Source organism: Oryctolagus cuniculus, chromosome 3, assembly GCF_051225735.1.
Source record: "Oryctolagus cuniculus isolate XC-2025 breed Fujian yellow rabbit chromosome 3, ASM5122573v1, whole genome shotgun sequence".
NCBI lineage: Eukaryota > Metazoa > Chordata > Mammalia > Lagomorpha > Leporidae > Oryctolagus > Oryctolagus cuniculus.
In genome coordinates this window covers 71,098,677-71,123,710 of record NC_142869.1, presented here as the reverse complement: position 1 = coordinate 71,123,710, position 25,034 = coordinate 71,098,677, and the positions used below count along the sequence as shown (strand labels likewise).

The 25,034-nt window shown below is 38.6% G+C and overlaps 1 protein-coding gene across 4 annotated transcripts in view; it reads left to right on the top strand.

The window, feature by feature from the left end:
- The window catches only part of UBR3 (ubiquitin protein ligase E3 component n-recognin 3), a 221,598-nt gene that overhangs the window by 70,223 nt on the left and 126,341 nt on the right, over positions 1 to 25,034 (top strand). For 2 of the 4 annotated variants that reach the window (XM_051849447.3, XM_089328198.1), the window contains exons 9-18: positions 2,317 to 2,496; positions 3,068 to 3,201; positions 6,410 to 6,496; positions 18,107 to 18,172; positions 18,259 to 18,348; positions 19,769 to 19,897; positions 20,743 to 20,795; positions 20,895 to 21,028; positions 21,373 to 21,457; positions 23,052 to 23,194. In XM_051849447.3, coding sequence (XP_051705407.1) covers positions 2,317 to 2,496; positions 3,068 to 3,201; positions 6,410 to 6,496; positions 18,107 to 18,172; positions 18,259 to 18,348; positions 19,769 to 19,897; positions 20,743 to 20,795; positions 20,895 to 21,028; positions 21,373 to 21,457; positions 23,052 to 23,194 — 1,101 coding nt within the window. Of the gene's footprint in view, positions 1 to 2,316; positions 2,497 to 3,067; positions 3,202 to 6,409; positions 6,497 to 18,106; positions 18,173 to 18,258; positions 18,349 to 19,768; positions 19,898 to 20,742; positions 20,796 to 20,894; positions 21,029 to 21,372; positions 21,458 to 22,084; positions 23,195 to 25,034 lie in introns of those variants that run through there. The other 2 variants (XM_089328197.1, XM_089328196.1) reach the window with 1 other exon arrangement.

Here is a 25,034-nt window from a genome sequence, read left to right as displayed (position 1 = left end):
TAACATTGCTAAGATCTTTAAAGGTATGATTTTTCTAGCATTAAATCATATTATCTCCAAGCCAAGATCTGAGATTATCTTTAGCTTTCTTCAAAATTTGCCATGTTTTTTCCTCCTTTATTAGTAGTATAACATTTCATTTTATTTATTTCTTCCATTTTTTAAAAATAAGATTATTTTATTTAAAAGGCAGTGTTACAGAGGGAGAGAGAGAGGGGTCTTCCATCCTCTGATTTACTCCCCAAATGGCCACAATGGCTGGAACTGAGAAAATCTGAAACCAGGAGCCTGGATCTTCTTCTGGGTCTCCCATGTGAGTGCAAGGATCCAAGGACTTGGACCATCTTCCACTGCTTTCCCAGACCATAGCAGAGAGCTGGATTGGAAGTAGAGCTGCTGGAACTCGAACCAGCGCCCATATGGGATGCTGGTATTGCAGGTGACAGCATTATCCACTGTGCTACAGCACCAGCCCCTCTTTAGCTCTTTTTCTTGTAACTTACTTTATTAGTTCATGTTACTTTTGATTTAAATTTTATAATTATGATAAAAAGGACAATGATCATGAACAGAAATAGTGAAAATGGAGAGGCCGGCACTGTGGCGTAATGGGTAAAGCTGCTACCTGCAGTGCCGGCATCCCACATGGGCACTGGTTCGAGACATGGCTGCTCCACTTCCGATCCAGCTCTCTGCTATGGCCTGGGAAAGCAGTAGAAGATGGCCCAAGTACTTGGGCCCCTGCATCCACATGGGAGACCCAGAAGAAGCTCCTGGCTTCAGATCGGTGCAACTCCTGCTGTTGTGGCCAATTGGGGAGTGCACTATCGGATGGAAGACCTCTCTCTCTGCCTCTCCTCCTCTCTCTGTGTATCTCTCTGACTTGCAAGTAAATAAATTTTTTTTTAAAGAAATAATGAGTGGACTTTGGGTCATTATATACCATAGCTCCGCTAGCCTACTAGCCTTGAGCATTCCATGTATTATAGATGAAGATATGTTTGGTTCAGTAAGTTAAGTTGGGATAAGTTAAGAGAGTTAGTGGCAGCTAGCTAGTGGTACAGCTGGTAAAGTCACTGCCTGTAGTGCCAGCATATGAGCACTGGTTCAAGTTTTGGCTGCTCCAATTCCGATCTAGCTCTCTGCTATGGCAGTAGAAGAAAGCAGTAGAAGATGGCCCAAGTCCTTGGGTTCCTGCACCCATGTGGGGGACCTGAAAGAAGCTCCTGGCTCCTGGCTTCAGATTAGCCCAGCTCTGACTGATGAGGCCATTTGGGGAGTGAACCAGCAGATGGAAGACCTCTCTCTCTGCCTCTGCCTCTCTGTAGCTCTGCCTTTCAAATAAATAATAATAAATAAATATTAAAAAAAAAAAAAAGAGCTAGAGGCTGACAATGTGGTGTAGCAGGTAAAAGCTGCCACTGCAATGCCAATATCCCATATGGGCCCCTGTTTGATTTCTAGATGTTCCACTTCTGATTCAGCTCCCTGCTATTGTGCCTGGGAAATCAATGGAAGTTGGCCTAAGCTTGGCCCCCCTGCACCCATGTAGGAGACCCAGAGGAAGCTCCTGGCTCCTGGCTTTGGCCTGGCCCAGCCCCAGCTGTTGTGGCCATCTGGGGATTGAACCAACAAGCAGAATATCTTTCTCCCTTTCTCTCTGTAACTCTATTTTTCAAATAAATAAAAAGAAATCTTTTTTTTTAAAGTTGAGAGCTAATGCTTAAATATAATAATAAAGATTTAGTATGAGCCTATTTTCCTCCCCAACAGTATATTTAAACTTAGAGGATTTTCTTTAAGAAGTTTATGTATACTTTTGTTCTTTAGTCTTTGAAATATTTTTAAAGTATTGTATTTATCTTTTTGAGTAGAAGAAAGCAATTAGATATATAGCACTTAAAATTATTCAACTTTTATTGATAGAATGGAACAAAATTAGAGGTAAAAGTCTTATTGCCTGGAACTAAAAATATTACATTATATTCTTAGAATCAAGAAAATATGGTTTTGTAAAGATAGCTAGCTCAGCATCATGTAAGACATTGAACATGTAGTTTTCATGTAAGGTTGTGCTAAGTGACTTATGTTAATATATGATTTAATTTCTTTAAAGTAATGAATCTTTTTCCATTTCAAAGATGAGGAAATTGATTCATAGAGTCTAAATAATATGCTTAAAGCTGTAGGTATTATATGGAAGATTGGGATTTGAATTTAGGTATCTCTGCTTCTACAATATACAATATCCTATATCATTGATAAAGTTTTTTTTAAAAAACACATTTATTTTTGGGCTGTGTGTGTCTTTTTTAGATGAAGAAAATAGTTTACATGTGGTAGTGAACTGTGGAGAAGCATTACTGAAGAATAATACTTACTGGCCTCTTGTTAGTGACTTTATTAATATTCTTTCTCATCAAAGTGTGGCTAAGAGATTTTTGGAGGACCATGGTTTATTAGTTACATGGATGAACTTTGTATCTTTCTTTCAAGGTATGAATTTTACCTTTGTTGCTATTTTTTTCCTTTTGGTTTTTAAAATACCTAATGCCAAACTACTAAATATTTAGAATATAGCACATCATTCAGATTATACATGAAATTTTCCATTATTTTAATAACTTATTATTTGCATATACTTTAATGATAAATTTTTCATGAAAACCTATAAAGGAGTTTAGGAAATATAAAATTATTAAAAAGAAAACAGTAGTAAAATTTTTAAAAAACATTTAACATGACTAATCTAGAAATGTGAAGCTTATTTTCTAAGAGTCATAACACTTTCATAAAAATATAACTAGCATCAGTTAAAATATTTTGATTTTCATTTTTAAAGATAATCATAAAAGGGATAATTCAAAGTGTTTTTTAAGGCAATCCAGTTTGTAAGAAGTTCTAAAAAGACATTTCATTTTTAATAATTTATTTATCTACATATATGTCTTTTGTCCTATTTGTTTGCATAAAAATGTACTTGGTACTGGGAAATGGTTTACTTGATTTTTATTCTGTTCACTTGCTTTCATTTTCTAAGGTTTGTATCTGCTTTACTTTTTGTAAGGTATGAATTTAAATAAGCGAGAACTAAATGAGCATGTGGAGTTTGAATCTCAGACCTACTATGCTGCCTTTGCTGCTGAACTTGAGGCCTGTGCACAGCCCATGTGGGGGCTGTTATCACATTGTAAAGTTAGGGTATGTTGAAAACTTTTTGGTTAATTTCTATGTTTATGTTTAAAAGAATTGAGAAAATATTTGAAATATTGATGTGTTTACTTACATGTAATATGCAATGTTTAATTCTCTTTCAAATTGAATTCTGTTTTGTAAAAGCTGACCTGGTAAGTTGACATTCATTTATATTACTAGATATTCCCAGCGTGTCCCTATTTTGAATAGTCTTTGAAACTTTGTTAAGTTTTCACAGTTAAATTTGTTGTTTCATTTTATCCATTATTAGCTGCTTAATGCTTTTTGTCTGCCAAGATGTGTTTTGGAAACAAATCAACAGACTTGGTTATGAGTTGATTGTGGGTTATTGATGAGGAGGAAACAGAGACTTGTGGGTAACTTTGGTTGGTGGTAATATTTACAGAGGTGGAAAAAGCTGATAACGTAAGCTTATGAAGATAATGTCAAGGAAGAATCATTAGGACATGGAGATGAGCAGGAGAGTAGAAGTCAAGAAGGAATGTAATACTTAGCTTTATAAACAGGGCTTCGGCTTTATAAACAGGGCACAGGGAATTTTTTTAAAAGGTCTAGGCTGCTGTCAAGTTTAACCTATTTGAGTTTGATGCTGCTACAATTTTTTTTAAACTTTTTTCATTGGAATAAAATGCACATAAAAGTCACCATTTTAATTATTTTAAAGCATACAATTCAGTGTTTTATAGTATATCCACGAAGTTGTACAAATATTGCCATTATTTAAGTCCTGACCATTTCTGTCAGTTTCAGAAGAAATCATGCATCTCCTCATTCCAGCCTCCCCTCATCCCTTGGAAACCACTAATCTATTTCTGTCTGTATGAATCTACCTAAGCTGAACCTTTTTAAAGTGGAATCCTACAACATATGGCCCTTTGTGACTGGGTTCTTTCACTCAGTGCAATGTTTTCAAGGTTTAACTCTGCAGCTTGTCTCTCAGTACTTCATTTCTTTTTTTAATGACTAAATAACATTCCACTATGAATATACCATGTTTTATTTGTTCATTCATCAATTGATAGACATATGGATTGATTTCACTTAAAAAAAGATTTACCTATTTAAAAGGCAGAGTGATGGTGGGGCAGGGGAGGAAGGAGGAGATACTGATTGATTTGATTTTTCTATCTGTTGGTTCACTTCCCTAGATGGCTGCAACAGCCAAGTTTGGGACAGGCTGCAGCTAGGAGCCAGGAATTCCGTCCTAGTCTCCCGCATGCATGGCAGGAGCCCAAGTACTTGGGCCATCTTCTGCTGCCTTACCAGGCACATTAGCAGGAAACTGGATCCGAAACAAAATAGCCAGGACTGAAACTGGCATTCTTATATGGGATGCCAGTGTCTCAAGTGTTGGCTTAGCCCAGTGCACCACAGTGCCAGCCTCTGTCTTCACTTTCTGGCAACTATGAATAATGTTACTGTGAACATCTGCGTATGATTGTTGAGTGAATATGTTTACAATTCTGTTGAGGATAATATATAGTGGTAGAATTGCTTCATACTATAGTAACTATGTATTTAATTTACTGAGGAACTACCAAATTGTTTTTCAAAGTAGCTGTATCATTTTATATTCTTATCAGCAATGTATGAGAGTTCCAATTTCTCCAAATCCTTGCTAACATTTAATAAATAATGGCCGGCCTAGTGGATGAGAAGTGATACCACTGTGCCTTTGATTTGGCAGTTTCACATGATGTTGAGCATCTTTTCATGTATTTGTTAGGCATTTAAAGATTTCTTGGGACAAATGTCTATTTCTATTGTGTTTTTTACAAGTCCTCTGCTCATTTTCTTTTTCTTTTCGTAGGGGCTGTTGTTGTGGTATGTACTACAGATTGAGCCGCTGCCTGTGACTGTGGCATCTCATATGTACACCAGTTCGAGTCTTGTCTGTTCCAGTTACAATCCAGCTCCCTACTAATGCACTTGGAAAAGCAATGGTTGATGGCCCAAGTGCTTGGGCCCTGCCACCCACCTGAAAAACAAGGATAGAGTTCTAGGCTCCTGGATTCAGCCTCTCCTAGCCCTGGCCCTTGGCAGTTGTTTGGGGAGTGAAACAGCAGGAAGAAGATCTCTTTCTCTCTCTGTCTTTCCTTCTCTCTCTCTAATTTTGCCTTTCAAATAAATAAATAGCTCTTGTAAAAAAAGGAATCATGATTTATATTCCCATTTCTTGCCTAGTTCAGGAGATCCATTTTGCCATAAGCATAACATGTTAAAAAGGAATTTATTAATATTTTAGCTTCTCAAGATCACAGCAAATGCTTGATAATTACTACAACATTCTTCTCATCAGTTCTCATGTTAATGTGATATTAGTACAAAGAGAATAAATTCAGTATAGTTCATAGATACAGTCACAATACCCTTCAAGTAGTACACATTTGTCATTTCTAATTCCAGATTTTTATTCCAACCCAGATATTCACAGGCTACTTACAATGCTCATATTTGCCCTCCTTTCTTTTTTAATTATGAAAACAGACATAGATAAAATTTATTTCTTAAACTATTTGAGGTGTATGATTCAATGATTTAATTATATTCACAGTGTTGTATGACCATCACCACTATCCATTTGGAGTATTTTTTTACAAAAGACTTATTAATTTATTTGAGAAGTAGGGTTACACAGAGAGAGAGAGAGAGAGAGAGAGAAAGAGAGAGACAAAGAGAGAGGTATTCCACCTGCTCGTTCACTCCACAAATGGCTGCAATGGCAGGAGCTGAGCTGATCCGAAGCCAGGAGCTTTCTCTGTTTCCCACGTGGGTGCAGGGTCCCGAGCACTTCAGCCATCTTCTGCTGCTTTCCCAGGCTATAGCAGAGAGCTGGATCAGAAGAGGAGCAGCTAGGACACAAACCAGAGCCTATATGGGATGCCAGCGCTGTAGGCAGAGGCCTAGCCTGCTGTACCACAGCACTGGCGCCTGGAGTATTTTTCATCAGCCCAAAATAAACTGTATACATTAAACAATGACATAGAGAATTTATTCTATTTGAAATGTCTCTTGGAATAGAACCTGACTTAACTCTAAAGTTTATTTCAGCTTTGAATCATCGCTAGCATTTTGTGTTCCTTAATTTTTTTCATTATTGGATATTACTATTTGTGAAGGGACAGTTTCATATATAATTTGATGTTGAAAATGTGTTTATATACTGTAAAATTTACATTACTTACTATTTTAGGAAACTCAAGAGTACACCCGAAATGTTGTTAGATATTGCCTTGAAGCTCTTCAAGACTGGTTTGATGCTATTAACTTTGTAGATGAGGTATGTATATTTTTTGGTAGACACTAAAGCATTTAAGAAACGTGTTTTATCTCTAACATTGAGGATGACATCTTTTCATGGAATAAGTGAAAAATGTCAGAATGAATGTAATAATATTATTCTTTGAAAAAGGCAGAGTTGAAAAGGGGGAACAGTTCTTTGACATTTAGGAGATTCCAGAGTGCACTAATCCTATCTCTTATGTCCTAGAGAAGAGGAGTGTACTTTCTTTTTTATTAAGTGCATACATCTCATTATTTCTCAGGAGTGAAAATTAATTTTAGGTAAAGGGTAAAGGGGTAAAAGCAACAGTACAAATGTGATAGAATAGGGGAAATCAGTGGAAAAGGTATCAGTTTCATTAATTGGATAATGTTCTTGTCAGAGTATGAAAAGAGGGGTTTGAACAAATAGATTGTTACTAGTAATGACTGAGAGGAGTTGCCACAGGATCTAGTATGTATAAATTGAGCACATAATTACTTTTGTTAGCTCAGCTTACCATTAGCAGCCCCTTCTGTTCTTCTTCTTCTTTTTTTATTTAGTAAATATAAATTTCCAAACTACAGTTTATGAATTACAATGGCTTTCTCCCCATCAGCTTCCCTCCCACTCGCACCCCTCCCATCTCCCGCTCCCTCTCCCATTCCATTCACATCAAGATTCATTTTCAGTTATCTTTATATACAGAAGATCGATTTAGTATATATTAAGTAAAGATTTCATCAATTTGCACCCACACAGAAACACAAAGTGTAAAATACTGTTTCAGTACTAGTTATAGCATTACTTCACATTGGACAACACATTAAGGACATTTCCCACATGAGAAGTAAGTACACAGTGACTCCTGTTGTTGACTTAACAATTTGACACTTTTGTTTATGGCGTCAGTAATCTCCCTAGGCTGTAGTCATGAGTTGCCAAGGCTATGGAAGCCTTTTGAGTTCGCTGACTTCGATCTTATTCCGATAGGGTCATAGTCAAAGTAGAAGTTCTCTCCTCCCTTCAGAGAAAGGTACCTCCTTCTTTGATGGCCCTGTTCTTTCCACTGGGATCTCACTTGCAGAAATCTTTCATTTAGGTCTTTTTTTTCCCCCAGAGTGTCTTGGCTTTCCATGCCTAAAATACTCTCATGGGCTCTTCAGCGGGATCCGAATGCCTTAAGGGCTGATTCTGAGGCCAGAGTGCTATTTAGGACATCTGCCATTCTATGAGTCTGCTGTGTATCCCGCTTCCCATGATGGATCGTTCTCTCCCATTTTGATTCTGTCAGTTAGTATTGGCAGACACTAGTCTTGTTTGTGTGATCCCTTTGACTCTTAGACCTATCAGTATGATCAATTGATCACTTGGACTAGTGAGATGGCATTGGTACATGCCACCTTGATGGGATTGTATTGGAATCCCCTGGCATGTTTCTAACTCCACCATTTGGGGCAAGTCCGATTGAGCATGTCCCAAATTGTACATCTCCTCCCTCTCTTATTCCCACTCTTATATTTAACAGGGATCACTTTTTAGTTAAAATTTAAACACCTAAGAATAATTGTGTGTTAATTACATAGTTCAGCCAATAGTACTAGAACAAAAAAAATACTAAAAGGGATAAAGTATTACATTGTGCATCAACAGTCAGGACATGAGCTGATCAAGTCACTGTTTCTCATAGTGTCCATTTCACTTCAACAGGTTTCCCCTTTGGTGCTCAGTTAGTTGTCGCTGATCAGAGAGAACATATGATATTTGTCCCTCTGGGACTGGCTTAATTCACTCATCATAATGTTTTCCAGATTCCTCCATTTTGTTGCAAATGACCGGATTTCATTGTTTTTGACTGCTGTATAGTACTCTATTGAGTACATGTCCCATAATTTCTTTATCCAGTCTACTGTTGATGGGCATTTGGGTTGGTCCCAGGTCTTAGCTATTGTGAATTGAGCTGCGATAAACATTAATGTGCAGACAGCTTTTTTGTTTGCCAATTTCATTTCCTTTGGGTAAATTCCAAGGAGTGGGATGGCTGGGTTGTATGGTAGGGATATATTCAGGTTTCTGAGGAATCTCCAGACTGACTTCCATAGTGGCTTTACCAGTTTGCATTTCCACCAGCAGTGGGTTACTGTCCCCTTTTCCCCACATCCTCTCCAGCATCTATTGTTGGTAGATTTCTGAATGTGAGCCATTCTAACTGGGGTGAGGTGAAACCTCATTGTGGTTTTGATTTGCATTTCCACGATTGCTAGTGATCTTGAACATTTTTTCATGTGTCAGTTGGCCATTTGGATTTCCTCTTCTGAAAAATGTCTATTGAGGTCCTTGGCCCATCTCTTAAGTGGGTTGTTTGTTTTGATGTTGTGGAGTTTCTTGATTTCTTTGTAGATTCTGGTTATCAACTCTTTATCTGTTGCATAGTTTGCAACAATTTTTTCCCATTCTGTTGGTTGCCTCTTCACTTTCCTGACTGTTTCTTTTGCAGTACAGAAACTTCTCAATTTGATGCAATCCCAAATGTTAATTTTGGCTTTGACTGCCTGTGCTTCTGGGGTGTTTTCCAAGAAGTCATTGCCGGTACCTATATCTTGCAGGGTTTCTCCAGTGCTCTCTAATAATTTGATGGTGTCGGGTTGTAGATTTAAGTCTTTAATCCATGTTGAGTGAATTTTTGTGTAAGGTGTAAGGTAGGGGTCTTGCTTCATGGTTCTGCACTTGGAAATCCAATTTTCCCAGCACCATTTATTGAATAGACTGTCCTTACTCCAGGGATTGGTTTTGGATCCTTGATCAAATATAAGTTGGCTGTAGATGTTTGGATTGATTTCCGGTGTTTCTATTTTGTTCCATTGGTCTGTCCATCTGTTTCTGTACCAGTACCATGCTGTTTTGATAGCAACTGTCCTGTAGTATGTCCTGAAATCTGGTATTGTGATGCCTCCAGCTTTGTTTTTGTTGTACAAGATTGCTTTAGCTATTCGAGGTCTCCTGTGTCTCCATATAAATTTCAGCACCATTTTTTCCAGATCTGAGAAGAAGGTCTTCGGTATCTTGATTGGTATCGCATTGAATCTATAAATTGCTTTTGGGAGAATGGACATTTTGATGATATTGATTCTTCCAATCCATGAGCATGGAAGATTTTTCCATTTCTTGGTATCCTCTTCTATTTCTTTCTTTAAGGTTTTGTAATTTTCATCGTAGAGATCTTTAACATCCTTGGTTAAGTTTATTCCTAAGTATTTGATTGTTTTTGTGGCTATTGTGAATGGTATTGATTTTAGAAGTTCTTCCTCAGCCATGACATTGCCTGTGTATACAAAGGCTGTTGATTTTTGTGCATTGATTGTATATCCTGCTACTTTGCCAAACTCTTCTATGAGTTCCAATATTCTCTTAGTAGAGTTCTTTGGGTCCCCTAAATAAAGAATCATATCATCTGCAAAGAGGGATAGTTTGAGTTCTTCCTTCCCAATTTGTATCCCTTTAATTTCTTTTTCTTGCCTAATGGCTCTGGCTAGAACTTCCAGAACTATATTGAATAGCAGTGGTGAGAGTGGGCATCCCTGTCTGGTACCAGATCTCAGTGGAAATGCTTCCGATTTTTCCCCATTCAATAGGATGTTGGCCGTGGGTTTTTCATAAATTGCTTTGATTGTATTGGGGAATGTCCCTTCCATACCCAGTTTGCTTAAAGTTTTCATCATGAAAGGGTGTTGTATTTTATCAAATGCTTTCTCGGCATCTATTGAGAGAATCATATGGTTTTTCTTCTGCAGTCTGTTAATGTGGTGTATCACATTGATTGTTTTGAGCACACTGAACCATCCCTGCATACCAGGGATAAATCCCACTTGGTCTGGGTGGATGATCTTTCTGATGTGTTGTTGCATTCTATTGGCCAGAATTTTATTGAGGATTTTTGCATCTATGTTCATCAGGGATATTGGTCTGTAATTCTCTTTCAGTGCTGCATCTTTTTCCAGCTTAGGAATTAAGGTGATGCTGGCTTCATAGAAAGAATTTGGGAGGATTCCCTCTTCTTCGATTGTTCTGAATAGTTTGAGAAGAATTGGAGTTAGCTCTTCTTTAAATGTCTGGTAGAATTCAGCAATGAATCCATCTGGTCCTGGGCTTTTCTTTGTTGGGAGGGCCTTTATTACTGTTTCAATTTCTGTCTCAGTTATGGGTCTGTTTAGGTTTTCTATGTCTTCCTGATTCAATTTAGGTAGATTGCATGTGTCCAGGAATCTATCCATTTCTGATAGATTTCCCAGTTTGTTGGCAAACAGCTCTTTGTAGTAATTTCTGATGATTCTTTTTATTTCTGTGGTGTCTGTTGTTACGTTTCCTTTTTCATCTCTGATTTTATTGATTTGGGTCTTTTCTTTTTTTAATTAGTTGAGCCGGTGGGGTGTCAATTTTGCTTATTTTTTCAAAAAACCAGCTCCTCGTTTGGCTGATTTTTTGTAATGTTTTTTTTTTTTGGATTCAATCCTGTTGATTTCTTCTCTGATTTTTAATTATTTCTCTTCTCCTACTAGATTTTGGTCTCATTTGCTGTAGGTTTTCTAGATCCTTGAGATGAATTGAAAGCTCATTTATTTGGTGTCTTTCCAATTTCTTAATGTAGGCACCTATTGATATAAACTTTCCTCTTAACACTGCTTTTGCTGTGTCCCATAGGTTTTGGTATGTTGTGCTGTTATCCTCATTTACTTCCAGAAAATTTTTGATTTCTCTTTTGATTTCTTCTATGACCCATTGTTCATTCAGGAGCATGTTGTTCAATCTCCATGTGTTTACATAGGCTCTAGGGATTCCTGAGTTGCTAATTTCCAACTTCATTCCTTTATGGTCTGAGAAGCTGCATGGTATGATTCTAATTCTTTTGAATTTGCTGAGACTTGCTTTATGGTCTAGTATGTGGTCAATCCTAGAGAAGGTTCCATGTACTATTGAGAAGAATGTAAATTCTTTATGTGTAGGATGAAAAGTTCTATAGATATCTGTTAGATCCATTTGGGCTATAGTGTCGTATAATCTACTGTCTCCTTGTTGATCTTCTGTCCTGTTGATCTATGTATTTCTTTTTTTTTTTTTTTTTTTTTTTTTTTTTGATAGGCAGAGTGGACAGTGAGAGAGAGAGACAGAGAGAGAAAGGTCTTCCTTTGCCGTTGGTTCACCCTCCAATGGCTGTCGCTGCAGCCGGCGCACCGCGCTGATCCGATGGCAGGAGCCAGGATCCAGGTGCTTTTCCTGGTCTCCCATGGGGTGCAGGGCCCAAGCACCTGGGCCATCCTCCACTGCACTCCCTGGCCATAGCAGAGAGCTGGCCTGGAAGAGGGGCAACCGGGACAGAATCCGGCGCCCCGACCGGGACTAGAACCCGGTGTGCCGGTGCCGCAAGGTGGAGGATTAGCCTATTGAGCCACGGCGCCGGCTGATCTATGTATTTCTGAGAGTGGAGTATTGAAGTCCCCCAGTACTATTGTATTGGGGTCTAAGTCTCCCTTTAAGTCCCTTAACAAATCTTTTAAATAAACTGGTGCCCTGTAATTAGGTACATATACATTGATAATTGTTATATCTTCCTGTTGAATTGATCCCTTAATCATTATATAGTGCCCCTCTTTGTCTCTCCTAACAGTTTTTGTGGTAAAGTTTATGTTAACCGATATTAAGATGGCTACGCTCGGTCTTTTTTCATTTCTGTTGGCATGGTATATCTTTTTCCAGCCTTTCACTTTCAGTCTGTATGCATCAGCTGAGTGGAATTGAAGGTCGTTAGCAGGCAAATGATTTACCCACAGGAGCCAGAGATAGGAAGCTCTTTCCCAAGGACCACACAGGGAATCTGTGCTGCCCTCAGTGTGGGCTCAGATTCTCCTGCAGTCTCCCACTGGGTTACCAAGGTTCCCGAATTGTAGCATCTCTGGAGAGTACGCAAGTGAATTCTGTGAGTTCTCTCCCCCACTGTCTCTTTTTTCACAGTCTCAGTTCATTAGCATCACACATTCACTAGGTCCTAATCTCCTGTTATTTCATCCCCCCTAGAGTCAGGTTTTTCTGCTTGGCTGAGGGCCGGTGCAGTCCTGTGGTCGCCCCGCTTATGATGTATGTCCAAAATGGTGCCTGCTCTTTGTCTTGCTCGCCTTTGAGAGGTGAGCGGAGAGCGAGAAACTCATTTCCGTATTGGCCACCTCTTTTTTTTTTCCCTCTCTCTTCTAGTTAGCCTTGGTGAACTTTTCTTTCAAGCCTCGTTCCCTCTAGTCTCCTCTTTCCGCTTGCCTGCCAGTGTCTCAGGGTATTGAGTTTCGGCTCACCTCGCGCTCCAGCGCTAGGGTGTTGATTATGCTGCTGGTGTCCCGCACTGTGGGCTCCCATGCTGTCCATGCAGGTCCACCATGAATCACTAGTTCCGGAAGAGTTTCCTCTGCTGTTTCTTCCCCTACTCTTCCTTGAACCTGCAGTATCTCCACTTTTATTAAACTGTCTCTTCCGGAACTATCAGTGTGCTCCCTTCCTATTCCGCCATCTTGCCCCAATTCCCTTCTGTTCTTCTTATGCAGTAATATGCCACACACACACACACACACTTACACACAGAACGCCTACTCCTGACTGATTCCTGAATCCAGGGCAGATAGAACCCTAGCTATCTTTGGGACTGTGTGGAGTTGAGAGGAGGCAAGTCATCTTTTTTTTTTTTTTTTTTCAAAAAATCCTAATACAAATGTACTGAAAAGTTGAGGATGCAAAGAACTTTGTTTTCTTGAATGAATAATTAAGTTATTGACTTGGTGCCCTGTCATCCCCAAATACTTCAGTGTATATTTCCTACAAACAAGGACATTTTCACATGTAACCAAATACAACTATAAAAGCCATTATTATATGATTGCCTTCTAATCCTTAGAACTTAATTTGTTTTATTAATCATCCAGTGCTATCATTTATAGCAAAAGGATGTGGTTTATGTCATCATGTTATTGATCTTCTGTAAGCTTCTTCGTCTTTCTTTGCCTTTAGGACAATGATGTTTATTTTATCATTTTTTATAGAAAACTTTAATTTAGTAAATATGAATTTTAAAGTATAACTTTTGGATTATAGCAGTTCTTCCCCAATAACCACCCTCCTACCTGCAAACCATCCCATCTCCTACTCCCTCTCCCATCTCATTCTTCTTTAAGACTCGTTTTTAATTATCTTCATATACAGATCAACTCTGTACTAAGTAAAGATTTCAATAGTTTGCACCCACACAGACATACAAAGTATAAAGTACTGTTTGAAGACTAGTTTTACCGTTATTTCTCATAGTACAACACATTTAGGACAGAGGTCCTACATGGCGTGCAAGTGCACAGTGACTCCTGTTGTTGATTTAAAAATTGACACTCTTATTTATGATGTCAGTAATCGACAGTGATGTTTAAAATTAAGAGTACAAATCAGTTGCTTTCAAGAATGTCTCTCAGTTTGGGTTTATTTCATAATCAGCTTTAGATTATTTATCTTCAGGAATATATAAAGATGTGATGTTGCAATGTTTTCATTACATACTGTCTAATGGTTTATGATTTGTTTTGATTCTATTATTGATGATGTTACCTTTTTTCACTTGATCAGGGTGGTGCCTAATAGACTTGTTCACTATCAAGTTGTCATTTTATCATTGTAATTAATAATTTTTTAAAAAAGATTATTTATCTGAAAGAGTTACACAGAGAGAAGGAGAGGCAGAGGGAGAGAGGCTTCTTCCATCCGCTGGTTCACTCCTGAATTGGCCACAATGGCCGGAGCTGCACCAGTCTGAAGCCAGGTGCCAGGAGTTTGTTTTGGTTCTCCCATGTGGGTGCAGGAGCTCAAGGACTTGGGCCATTCTCCAGTGCTTTCCCAAGCCATAGCAGAGAGCTGGATTGGAAGTGGAGCAGCCGGGACTTGAACCGGCACCCATATGGGATGCTGGCACTGCAGGTGGTGGCTTTACCTGCTATGCCACAGTGCCGGCCCCATGTAATTAATCACTTTTTATGTGCTATGCATATATATCTGTTTTCTTATCTAATTTTCAAATAATTTATTTTTATATGTAGGAATCCATAGTTTCTGTTTTATTCAGTGGGTTATAGTCTATTATACTGTTGTTTGGTAGTCAAATGGTTTCATATTTGTTCAGCAAGAACCCCTTCAAGTTTTTTTTTTTTTTTCCTATGTTATTTTCCTGTCCTATCATTCTTTGAGAATCTCCATGTTTTTTGGCCTGATAGTGTATTTCAGGCACACCTATAGTCCCCCTGTTCTAATTCTAGAATCAATCATTTCTTTAAAGATAACTGGTTACTTTTAGTGCGGAACAGTATTTATTAAGCAAAATCTGAGTGATAGGCATGCTTATTGCTGTTGGGGTGTCACTGTTCACAGGCCCTCACAGTGAGTAGAAGTTAAGAGACTTTACACACACAGATTTATTTTATTTCTTTGAAAGACAGAGTTACAGAGAGAGGTAGAGAAACAGAGAGAGGTCTTCCATCCGCTGGTTCACTCCCCAGATGGCTGCAATGGCTGGAACAGCGCCAATCCACTGCCAGGAGCCAGGAGTTTCTTCCAGGTCTCCCACGTGGGTGCAGGGGCCCAAGGACTTGGGCCATCTTCTGCTCCTATCCCAGGCCATAGCAGAGAGCTGGATTGGAAGTGGAGCAGCTGGGGCTAGAACCGGGCCCATATGGGATGCCGGTGCTTCAGAGCAGGGCGTTAACATGCTGTGCCACAGCGCCAGCCCCACCCTTGGTTATCTTTAATAATTTCTGTTCTATTCTAATTTATCTCCCCCAAATATTTGTGTTTGCTCTTAGCCTTGATTTTATCTATTTGGACTCAGAGTCTACCATCATCAAATCACCTTGATTCTTAGTCTGGTATAATTATTGATCTTTAAGGTTAAATTGTGCATAAATGATTATGATTCAGTCTTTTTTTTTTTTTTTTTTAAGATTTTATTTATTTGAGAGGTAGAGTTTCAGACAGTGAGAGGGAGAGACAGAGAGAAAGGTCCTCCGTTTGTTGGCTCACTCCCCAAATGGCTGCAACGGCGCCGATCCGAAGTCAGGAGCCAGGAGCTTTTTCCTTGTCTCCCATGTGCGTGCAGGGGCCCAAGGACTTGGGCCATCCTCCACTGCTCTCCCAGGCCACAGCAGAGAGCTGGACTGGAAGAGTAGCAGCCAGGACTAGAACCGGTGCCCATATGGGATGTTGGTGCCACAGGCGGAAGACCAACCTACTGCGCCACGGTGCCGGCCCAATGATTGTCTTGAAAGAACATCTTTGGCCTCCACAGAGCTCCATCCTATTTCTTAGCCTTCCACACTCTATCCAGAATTAGACCCTCAGCTGGAACTTTTCTCTTCAAGTTCTCATTGGTATTTGGAACTTTAGAGACTATTATTAAAATGCTAGCATCTTTAAGAGAATAGGATGATTGAAGTGGGAGAAATTCTATTGTACACAGAGGGTTAAAAAAGTGAATGTCATGACATTAATCCATAGTTGGTATCAGGAGTGGAATTGAGGATGGTTAGAATTGGGTATGACAGACACAGCAGCTGAACCCAAGGGAATAATATATTTGTTTTTTAACACAGAAGTACTTTTAGGAAAGTATTAAATATTATAAAATATAAGTTCATTTTTTTCATAGAAGTGAAAATAACTATTGAACTGAAGGAATAGAACAATATGCTTATATATGGTTTTTAAAAGTTTTATTAACCTTTCTTTTTCCTGGGTGTGAGGTGGGGATAGAAAGTTATTAAATGACTTGCTCGTAGCTGTGAAGGTAGTTACTGATAGTTCAAGCCCAGAGACCATATTTTTCATCTCCTTGTCTGGTTGTGTTTCAATTATACTGGTTGTAGGCAGTGGAAAGAGCCCTAGAGTCTGGCAGATTTGAGTGTAAATTGTGTCTTCCACAGTCAACTAGCTATATGACCTTGAAAAGATTTAAGTTCTTATTTTTATAATTTTTTTATAAACAATTTCTTGTCTGTTAAGGATGATAATATTAACCAATGAGGAATGACTTAGAGGAACATCCAAATATTACATGTGTGATAATATTAGTTCTTCCATCTTCTGAGGTGGATGTCAGAAACTGTTATTGTTATACAGTGCATATTAATCAAATAGTATTTGTTGAACTGAATTAAGCCAAATTAAATAGTCATATAGCAACAGGGGATGGAATAAATTTTCCTTTCAGGTAGGCCATTTAAAAATCCTCAAATCCATAAATATCATGTAAGGAAATGTTGTGAATATATGGAAGGGTTGTTTGACTAGAGACCTGTGATAAAAATGGAACATGCGCTCATCCAGGAAATATTTATTAAATGTTTACTGTGTTGTAAACACTGAAGATACATTGATGAAACAGTCTCTGATTTAGGCAAGTGGAGGACATGTCAATAGCTAATTTGATTCCAGTGCTTCAATAAAGTTGTGACTAGGTGCTATGGGGGAACACAGAAAGGGGCAGCTATTTAGTCTGATGGACTCAGGAAAAGCTTCCTGGTACAAATGTCAATTGAACAAAGTCTTAAAGATATGTTAATACTTGGGAGAAAGGATGTATTGCAGTTGAGGCAGAGGGAGTAGTATGTACAAAGGTGGGGCTGGCTCTGTAGCACAGTGGGTTAAGCCATAGCCTGCAGTGCCAGCATCCTATATGGGCTCCAGTTCCAGTACCAGCTACTCCACTTCCAAACGAGCTCCTTGCTAATGCACCTGGGAAAGCAGCAGAAGATGGCTGAAGTTCTGAGCCCCTCTACCCATGTGGGAGACCTAGAAGAAGCTCCTGGCTCCTGGTTTTGGCCTGGCCTGGCCCCAGCTGTTGCAGCCATTTGGGGAGTGAACCAGCAGATGGAGGATCTTTCTGTCTGTCTTTCTCTCTATCTCTACCTTTCAAATAAATATATAAATCTTTAAATAAAAAAACAAAATAGTGTATACAAAGGCACAGAAGCCTGGTAGGTTAGGGACACTACCTATGGTGCAAGAGTTAATATGATAGGGGATGAGGCTGCTGAGTAAGCTGTGTCTTCTCAGGAGTCAGAAGTTTATCATGAGGCTAAATTTTTTTTAAGATATATTTATTTATATGAAAGTTAGAATTATACACAGAGAGAAGGAGAAGCAGAGAGAGAGAGGCCTTCCATCTGCTGGTTCACTCCTCAGTTGGCTGCAACTGCTGGAGCTGCGCTGATCCGAAGCCAGGAGCCAGGAGTTTCTTGCGGGTCTCCCATGTGGATACAGGGGCCCAAGGACTTGGGTCATCCTCTACTGCTTTCCCAGGCCATAGCAGAGAGCTGGATTGGAAGTGGAGCAGCTGGGTCTCGAACTGGCGTCCATGTGGGATGCCAGCACTGTAGACAACAGCTTTACCCGCTATGCCACTGCGTAGGCCCCAAGAGCTATAGCTTCTAAAACTTTAAATTTTGTTTTAAAAAATATAGAGATAAATCTAGGTGAGAGTATGGTTTTAGCATTTTAAAACTTTCTTAGAACTTCTGCCAAAAAATTCTTTAATCTGTGGTTTTCGTTTGTTTATTCTAGCCAGCGCCCAACCAAGTTACTTTCCATCTGCCACTACATCGTTACTATGCTATGTTTTTGAGTAAGGTAAGTCTATCATCAAACAGTTATGTTCTTTTTTATTACTATTTTTGGGAAAGAAATATTGAACCTTTTTTGATTGTAATTTCTAGGCTGTGAAATGTCAAGAACTAGATTTGGATTCTGTTTTACCAGATCAGGAGATGTTGATGAAACTAATGATTCACCCACTCCAAATTCAAGTATGTATTCAGGATTTTTAAAAGTTTGTAATTAAATTACTTATTTAAATGATTCTTCAGTTATTTTGTTTGTATGTAAAAATATTTGAAAATTTTTTAAAAAAAATTGAATTCTTATATTTTTGCCAGATGTTTGGTTACTTTTTGTTCTCTGATATTTAATTTCTCCAGAAATTCTTTTAATTATATTTACTTCTTCTTCTTCTTCTTCTTCTTCTTTTTTTAAAGTTTCATTTATTTATTTGAAAGACAAAAATACAGAGAGAGAAGGAGGGAAACTGAGATCTTTCATCCACTGGTTTACTCCCTAGGTGGCTACAACGGCTGGGGCTGGGCCAGGCTGGAGCCTAGAGCCCAGAGTTTCTTCCAGGTCTCCAATGTGGGTGTAGGGGCCCAAGCACTTGAACAATCTTGTGTTGCATTCCCAGGTGCATTAGCAGGGAGCTGGATTAGAAGTGGAGCAGCCGGGATTTGAACCAGCACTCATATGGGATGCTGCCATGACAGGTGGAGCCTTAACCTTCTATGCCACAGCACCAGCCCAATTACATTTATTTCTAAGGGAGATTTAACATGCTATAGCACTGTTTGAGAGGTTGGGGATCTAGTAATTTCTACTTTAGGTGCTACCACCATTTTATTTTTCATGTGGATTAGAACAATTCACCCCCTTGGTTCTCAGCTTCCCATTTGTGAAGTGAGAAGAGAAGGAATACAGAAAAATTAACTTGAATAAGCACTGTGATTCAGTTCCGACAAGGGTCAGCCTTTTATATATAATGGAGAGACTTGCATTACAATTCATCTTTTTTGCCAATTTTAGATTTATTATTGACCTTCAACTCTGGAAGTCAGGAACAAATAAAAGTTAAGACTGCTTAATTTTTCTGAAACTGGACAAAAATTTGTGAAGAATTAAATATTGATATAATAAAACTTGTTCTGTTCTGGTCCTTTCTTACCTTCAGTTGAAGATATAGATGTGTTCTTCAGCTTGGAAGAATTAACTCTCTTCTATCTGTATTCCAGTGTGTGTGTGTGTGTTTCCCAGTATGTTTTTAAGCATTAAATATGTTATTGTTATTTCTTATTCTGGAGTTTTTTGAAATTAGGATTAGTGTGAAATATAAGCATTGATTCCTCATGAAAAATTTCAGCGAAATGATTATAAAAGTATCCAGAAGCTATCATGGAAAGTGACCTCACATATAAACTCCAAAAAAGGTGGCTCTATAAATGATTACCATTATTTACAGAATTTTAAAGTGTATGTTTAAACTGAATATTTAGGACTGGACAGAATGTCAGACTCCACTGTGATTAAGTCATAAATATTTTGAAAGATTATTTAATATGTTGTAAAAGTTGGATTAAATGATGTTTTTCTTTGTCTAATTAATGTATTTTTTTATTTTATTAGGCAAGTCTAGCTGAAATCCACAGCAATATGTGGGTAAGAAATGGTTTGCAAATCAAAGGACAAGCCATGACTTACGTCCAGTCTCATTTTTGTAATTCCATGATTGATCCTGACATTTACCTATTACAGGTAAGCCAGCTTGATAATGTAGATGTTGTACTTTAGAAGCATCTAATTTGTACCCAAAGGATTTTGATTCATAGAGGTAACTGATTGATGACATAGGTCAGTTATACCACTGACAAAAGACTCTATTACTGGGGCAGGTGTTTAGCATAGTAGTTAAGATACCAGTGTCTAAAATCATTGTATCTATGTTCAAGTCCTGGCTGTGGCACCTGACTCCAGCTTCCAGCTAATGCAGACTCTGGGAGGCAGCTGTGATGGCTGAAGTGACTGGATTTCTGCCATCCACGTGGGAGACCTGGATTGAATTCCAGCTCCTGCATTTGGTCCCTTGGCTGTTCTGGGCATTTTGGGGGTGAATCAGCTATCTGTTTCTCAAATAACTAAAAACAAAACAGGATTTGTGACTTAATTTTACATTTCTCAATAGGAAGGGACACACCAGGTCCCACAGGGCCAGAAGGGAATCACCGGGTTTTGGTCAGGAGGCAGGAGCAGGAGTGCAGGGAGAGCCTAGACAAAGGCAAGATGAAGCGTGGTAAATAGTTTAGCACTCCTAGTTTGAAGAATCTGGTGGATGTTGTGGTGCAGGTTGTCTTTAGCTGTGTACTTGGCTCTGCTTTGCTGTGGGGCAAGGAAAATACTGGGTTGTGAGTTAAGTGAAGAGATTGGTTGGCTTGCATGAGAGGTATGTTCCCAAGTAAATTGTTTACTGGCGTTTGAGAATTAGCTCTCCCCCTGAGTTTTGAAGGCACCCCCAAGATGTCACAACATTGTAAGACACAGAAAATAAAAAAGATATGATAAAAGTGAATATCAAGAAACAAAGCATTCTTTTTCTTTTAAAGGTTTGTGCTTCTAGACTTGACCCAGATTATTTTATTTCATCTGTCTTTGAAAGGTAAGCATATGTTTAGTAATAGGTAATAGGAAATATTTAGAATTAAAGTCAATTTTATTTCAAATCCTAAAAATCCGTCTCAAATATTTCTTGTCACAGATTTAAGGTAGTGGATTTGTTGACGATGGCATCACAGCATCAGAACACAGTACTTGATGCAGAGCATGAGCGGTCTATGCTAGAAGGCGCGCTCACATTTCTCGTGATTCTTTTGAGTCTTCGTTTACATTTAGGTAAAAACCAGAACTACCAGTACTTAGGTGTTAGCTATTCTCCTTTTCTTTCCCTCTCCCTGTTTAGTGATTGGCTTATGGCACAGAGGAAAGGATGTGGATGTATTTAAACATTTTGTCATCCTCATAATATTTGGTTCAGTTGGTACACCTTTTAGAATATATCTTTTAAAATGCTTTGCTGAAGAAAGCAGAATAGTTCAACTGCAGTTATATCTGGGGCATTGCATTCCTTACTCTTTAACTTGAAGCATCTCATATTTGGTAAAACAGCTTAATAAAATGTGTGCTACGTTGTTGCTTTATAATGTATATTCAGATTGTCCTATTTTTAACAATTTTAGGAATGTCTGATGATGAGATTCTCAGGGCAGAGATGGTAGCCCAGCTGTGTATGAATGACAGGACACACAGTTCATTGCTGGACCTCATATCCTTTTCAAAATTTAATGTTCTGTTAGCTGCAGGATCTAAAAATAACAATTTTTATGGATTCAAAGGTATGTCAGTTTTATTAAAAATTTTTTGATGTTGAAAAGTAATATAGAGAAAGTCTAATTATTTAAGTATGTCTTCAATACTGGTGACAGGTGTTTCTTTTTAGTTTTAATTTTTTAACTTCTGGCTATTACTTCTTGGGAAGCTTTACTTAGATTTCAGGGTTGAACTTGGGCCTAATGACTCAGGACATGCCAGGGTCTGAGTTTTTAATTTTTATTTTTAAAAAATTTATATTATTTATTTGAAAGGCAAAGTTACAGAGAGAGAGGGAAAGACAGAGAGAAAGAGACAGAGGTCTTCCATCCGCTGTTTCACTCCCCAAATGGCAGCAAGGGCTGGGGCTGGGCCAGGCTGAAGCCAGGAGTCAGGAGTCTCTTCAGGTCTCCCATGCAGGTGTAGGTGCCCAAGCACCTGGACCATCCTCTGCTGCTTTCCCAAGCACATAATCAGGGAGCTGGATCAGAAGAGGAGCAGCCAGGACATGAATCAGCACCCTTATGGGTAGCTTGTGTTGCAGGTGGCAGTTTTATCTGCTATGCCACAGTGCTGGCTCCAGGGTCTGATTTTTTATGAAAGTATTACTGAAAGGAAACCAGATAGTTTGTAAAAGGCAGCTGGATGTTCTTTATCAGAGTAACCAGACTGAAAATCATGGATAAGTTAGAGGAATACCTTAATGATAGTCATGGTCAAGATTTTAGACATTGTGAGATTTTATTGTTAGAATTTAATGCTAAAAGATGTTCAAGCTTGTAGAGTATTGTCTGCAAACTGAAAACTTGTGATCCTTTGTAGAGGAATGAGCAAACAGTGGTACTTTAGTATCTTTTAGTTAATGAAATTTTTGACAAAGATTATGTTATTTAATGATTGACCAAATTTAGTAAATATATGTTATGATTATGTTTTGAAGAATTGTCTAATTTTGATTTTGTGAAATTACTATTAGAATGCCTATTTAACTGCCTTGAAGATTTTTGTAAGTAGCATCAGTTTGATATTGTTTGATGATTTTATTTGGCCAATATGTACTCTAAATACAAAAACATTCTCTGTAATTTGAACTTAATTTATACCTTAATGTGAAACAAATGGGAAATAATCTCTGTGGTTTTCTGCTTTATTTGTTTGCTCAAACTTACTCAGCATCTTTTATTTGGGCATGATATTTTATGTTTTTGGAAAAATATTCTGTTTATAAAGATCATAGCTAATTTTGAGCAAATTTCTGTTTCTCTAAGATACAACTTTTTTTGCAGAATGATAAAAATGGGGATCAGTTTTAAAGGTTTTCCTTTGCATTATGAAATTTGATGAATTTTGAGGAAAAAGTAACTGGGAACTACTTTATTATACAATTTATTAGTAGGCTCCTAGTTTTCATCTGTTGTCTTGTATCTCCCTCTGGTGGCTAACTTTATGTATTGCAGCTAATCACTATTCCCCCAGTTTTAGCAAAATCAGTTGGAAAGACTAAACAGCTGGCTTTTAGTTATTAATATTTTCCTTGACACATGAATCATATTCCAGAAAATCCCAATCCCAAAAGTGGCATTATTCCAGGCAGTTATAGCTTTGAATCAGTTTTATCAGCTGTAGCTGATTTTAAGGCTCCTGTTTTTGAACCTGGAGGTTCTATGCAACAAGGCATGTATACTCCCAAAGGTATGTGTATATACATAACATATCCTTTCGTGTATCAGCTCTCTGAAGATGAATTATGTGTGCTAAAAGATGATGATTATCTTTCCTTTATTCAACTTTGATTTACTTTCTCAACTTTCTTATAAGTCTAACTCATGTCTTTTATGATAAACAGTGATATTATTTCCATTTATTTACAAACATATGTTTTTATGTTATAGTAAACGTCCTTAGACTCTAAATTCTAAAAGGAATGTTATATATGAACTCCAGTTCATTTTATAAGTGACCATAATGATAAACTAGAAATTATAAAACAAAATGGAAACTTAAAAACATTTTGAAAGAATTTGTTCTATAAATGTGATTTCAAATAGTTATCACTACTTCAATTTTTATTCAAAACAGTTTCAAGTGAAGTCTATAGAGAATGCTAGTAGGACTTATGTATTTTGAACTTGTGTAAATATGGAGAGACCTTTTTCTGTAAGTGGTTGGTTTTCCATCTAAACTCATAGATCATGCTTGACAAGGGCCAGAAGTAGGTGAAGTTGTGATCCACAGAGTCTTGTTTTCTTAACTTTCAGATTTTCATTTACCTAAATTACAGATTTGAAGGAAGTAGCACTTACATGCTTCTTGACCCCCTCAACACACTGTCTACATGAAAACCCAGTGCCCATTTTGAAGTTTTAAGTAGCAGGAAGTGTGTTTGGCAAAGCACAGCAGGAAAGACTTCTCATGTGGGATTTTTCATGGAGTTCGCAATTAGCAAGAGCATTGAGAGCCTCTGGTTGCCATGTATTTTGTTAAAGGCAAAGCAGAGTATTTCTTTGTCCTAGAGAGCACTTTATGTCTAAATTTTGCATGAATTTGGGGGAAGTGGCATTCTGATGAGGTGCATTACCTCTGTCAGACTTACTTGTGATCCTTATTAAAAACACAAGTTTCTGTGCTTCATCCCCAATCTGTTTTCATCAGAGTCTCTGTGGATGGAATCTGGCAATCTTCTTTTTAGACTGGTTCTATAGATGAACGGTATATTCAGTAGAGTTGGAGACAAAATAGGGATACTGGAGCCGGCGCCGTGGCTCAATAGGCTAATCCTCCACCTTGCGGCGCCGGCACACCGGGTTCTAGTCCCGGTTGGGGCGCCGGATTCTGTCCCGGTTGCCCCTCTTCCAGGCCAGCTCTCTGCTATGGCCAGGGAGTGCAGTGGAGGATGGCCCAGGTGCTTGGGCCCTGCACCCCATGGGAGACCAGGAAAAGCACCTGGCTCCTGGCTCCTGCCAGGATCAGCGCGGTGCGCCGGCTGCAGCGGCGGCCATTGGAGGGTGAACCAACGGCAAAGGAAGACCTTTCTCTCTCTGTCTCTCTTTCTCACTGTCCACTCTGCCTGTCAAAAAAAAAAAAAAAAAAAAAAAAATAGGGATACTGGGTAACACTTTTCCTGTGTTAGAAAGTTGGAAGCATAGTGGCTGTACAAGGGGAAACTTAAGCTACTGCGTCTTCTTCTTCTTCTTTTTTTTTTTTTTAAAGATTTATTTATTTATTTGAAAGATATCTCAGAGTTACAGAGAGGTACAGAGAGACAGAGAGGTCTTCCATCTGCTGCTTCATCCTCCTGATGGCTGCAATGACTGGAGCTGTGCCCATCCAAAGCCAGGAGTTTCCTTCAGGTCTCATACATGGGCGCAGGGGCCCAAGGACTTGGGTCATCCTCTGTGGCCTTCCCAGGCCATAGCAGAGAGCTGGATTGGAAATGGAGCAGCCAGGACTCAAACCTGGGTCCATATGGGATGTTGGCATGCAGGTGGTGGCTTTACCCACTATGCGAAAGCACTGGCTCCAGCTTAACCTT